Here is a 3,101-nt window from a genome sequence, read left to right as displayed (position 1 = left end):
CCTGCACTTCCATGTTGCAAGTTGCAGAATTCAGTGGACATGGTCCACGCACCAAAAGATTGTTATAAAGAGCAACCTGCACCCTTAACTGGGATATTGAACTCTCACTGGATTCAGACCTGTCTAGGCATACTGCCATTAGTAAAAGGTTATGAATATTTTCTTATTCAGATGGACACCAGAAGCTCTTGGACTCTTACTAAACCATTAGCTTCCCCTAATGGGACTTTCACAATTTAATTACATGTCAGTTTAAAGGTTCCTTTTATTAGCTTTAGATTAGCAGAATGAGCAGCATCCAGAAGGTCTTATGTCACAGTGCAGAGAGACCCTCACACCAAGGGACCAGACATCAATCGCCAACAGTGAAGAAATGCTGGCAAGTGACAAAATCAGATAGCCAGATAAATTATGAAAACAGAGAGAGGGCTGGACAGGAGAGCTTTCTCTTAGGTACAGCAGGGTTCTGACACCTTTATTACATGTTCTTTGTTTTGCTTTGTTCTACACCATCTTTTATTATTTGCCTGAAATTTCATCCAAGTGCAGCTGAAAGTATCTCACTGTTAATGGCCATTCCCCTGAGGAGACTGGTGGATCTCTTTGTCAGATCCTTACTCCAGGAGTTGCCTTAAAAATATGACACACACGGATTTTCCCTGCTGAGAAAAGAGCCTGTTACTACTTTTAGTATATTGTATATTGAGGTCTCTCACTTTTCGAGTCCATTCTTACCTACTCAGGTACATTAAATTTAGATTTAGCTGATGCATCAAACATGACTGCAAGCCTCTCTTACCCTGTTTTCTATTTTGCCACGCTGCAGGTAGCAAAGTGGTTTTCTATGGAAAATAGGACAGCACCACTGAACGGGCTGATAGCCACTGGAGAATTCAGCAATAGCTTACTCACAACTACTCCATTTGTCTTGGAGATAAAAGTTACCTATCTCAGCGAGAGTTGCTGTACCTCCACTGGTCACCACTGTTCCGTATTAAAAAACCTGAGAGACCTATTTAAGGCCTGGATTAGTAGAGACACTGTTTTTATCTCCCTTGGGAATTAAGCTGTGTACTGATTTAGCAACACTGGCAGACTACAAAAGGGTCATGGTTAGCTGGTTTAGGACAGTCGTATTTAACCCTTTCCAGCATTCCCCAGTGACACAACAGTCAAGTTGCTCAGAAGGAGACACCGTGGAGACTGGGGAAATTTGAGGATCTTAAGGAAATAGCCATCTTAGTAAGTGCTTAATCTCTCATTGTCTGGTATTGCAGGCTCTTTCCCAACCCGAAGGACACTGGTAGGCTGTTGAGGAAAGGCAGGGTAAAAAAACCCAAACAAACACCAGATACATGCTTGGGTCCTCCTGTACTCTCAGGCTCACCACATTTCCTTTCCCTGTCTCCTTTCAGAACATGGATGAACTGGACATCAGTGAAGGAGACATTGTAGTTGTCATTGAAGAAAATGTGGATGGCTGGTGGACAGCAGAAAGGAATGGGCAGCGAGGCTTTGTGCCAGGGTCTTATCTTGAAAAGCTTTGATGAAAAGAAGCCCCAGTCCTCAGACTGTAAAAATATTCTATTTCTGAAAACAAACAGCACACAAGGTCTGCTTCAGCTGACCAAGGGCAACCCATAACACTGCCTTCTACAATTACCAGTCAGGAAATAACCAACTGACCATGCTTTTCTCTTCCTTCCTCCTGCCTCATCCCAGCGCCTCCTGGCTTACACTGTCCGCAAAAACCATCTTCACCTCAGAGAGACTAGGACTTGAGTTTCGTACCACAGTTCTTCATACCCTCAGCACACTGTGCTGCCATCAGTGTCGCAAAACTTGGCAAACCTGGGAGGAAAATCCTGCCCAGAACTTAACTGCACTAAAGGAAAAAGATCAAGAAGCAAGTGGTGTTTCTCCAGGATGGAGGATCGCCTCCAGCCAGCCTATGAGCCACTCTCATGGTCACAGCAGCCACGTTCTCTGCCATGGATCCCCTCCTCTCACCACACAGGCCATGTGAGGATTTTTGATAGTGGGATTGAAAGCACACTCAAAAAGCAGATAGCTTTGATGTTGCAGGGCCTTCGCTGTACAAAGCAAGGAAGAAGCTCCCAAGTTCTTTTTAACAGCCCTCTTTCAAGTTCCCCTTACAACACATGGGTAACCAGGGAGAAAGGCAGGTAACCCTCCACTGTTCTTTACCAGAGTCACTGATGAAAATATGAAAAACAAAGAATGCAGCTAGAGAGGAGCACCTGAAGGACTGAGACGCATCAACAGCAAGAAAACATAAGGCACTCCCCATCACAGCCACCTCCTAATACAATTAAATTCATGCTATCCATGGCTGTGCTTTGCACTGGATTCTGGGGCAGCAAACTAAGGACAGATGATGAGCCCAAGGCTTGCTTTTGCCTTGGTTGGATGGTTTCCCTGACACCTCCCTGGGATTTTTCATGTTTAAAAAAACCAACAAATAAGCAAAGCCTCCAGCAGTGCTATGCTGCCCTCATCCCTCTCCTCTGAGCACCAGAGAGAAGCGCCAATTACCTCCTCATGCAATCTGCATACCCATGTCATCGGTGCATTCTCCTTTCAACTCCCCTGTCTCCCTGGGCTGATCCTCTCCTCTTCTGCCCACAGGCTTTTCCGTCTCGAACTGCTATCTACAGCCTCTGCATCTCTGGGATTGCTGGCATAGACATGTCCTGGTTCCTTTCCAGGCACTTTTAATGTGCTTGTTCTTTAACAAACCCTCTTCAGAGAAGTTGCACTGTGAAGGTTCACTGTATTTCACAGATTTCAGCTCTATCAGTCTTTCTGGTTTAGTATTTAAGAATGTTTTCAACTGCCATTGTACTTACCAAGGGACCAATAGGTACTTTATGCCCCTCCTCCCTTTTCAGTATTTTGAGATGGTTAAAAACAATAAAAAACAGTGACTTAATCTGAAGCAGAGAGAGCTATTTCTGGGGGCAAAATGACCTTGTTTGCCAAGGTTTCAGGTCTTAAAACTAAACAAAGTCAATAAGAATGAATCAAATTGCTACCCAAAAGGCATGAAGCAGGGGGGAACTGTTGGTTGACACAGCAGG

The 3,101-nt window shown here is 44.5% G+C and overlaps 1 protein-coding gene across 1 annotated transcript in view; it reads left to right on the top strand.

The window, feature by feature from the left end:
• PSTPIP1 (proline-serine-threonine phosphatase interacting protein 1) overlaps window positions 1-1,547 on the top strand; it is a gene marked incomplete at its 5' end in the record, with an annotated part of 36,454 nt that extends 34,907 nt beyond the window's left edge. Inside the window, one exon of the mRNA XM_009886674.1 lies at window positions 1,416-1,547. Within this exon, the coding sequence (XP_009884976.1) occupies window positions 1,416-1,547 (132 nt within the window). The remainder of the gene's footprint in view (window positions 1-1,415) is intronic.
• Window positions 1,548-3,101: the final 1,554 nt, after the last annotated feature.

Source organism: Charadrius vociferus, unplaced genomic scaffold (assembly GCF_000708025.1).
Source record: "Charadrius vociferus isolate BGI_N301 unplaced genomic scaffold, ASM70802v2 scaffold356, whole genome shotgun sequence".
Lineage (NCBI taxonomy): Eukaryota > Metazoa > Chordata > Aves > Charadriiformes > Charadriidae > Charadrius > Charadrius vociferus.
This window is presented reverse-complemented; position numbering and strand designations above follow the sequence as displayed.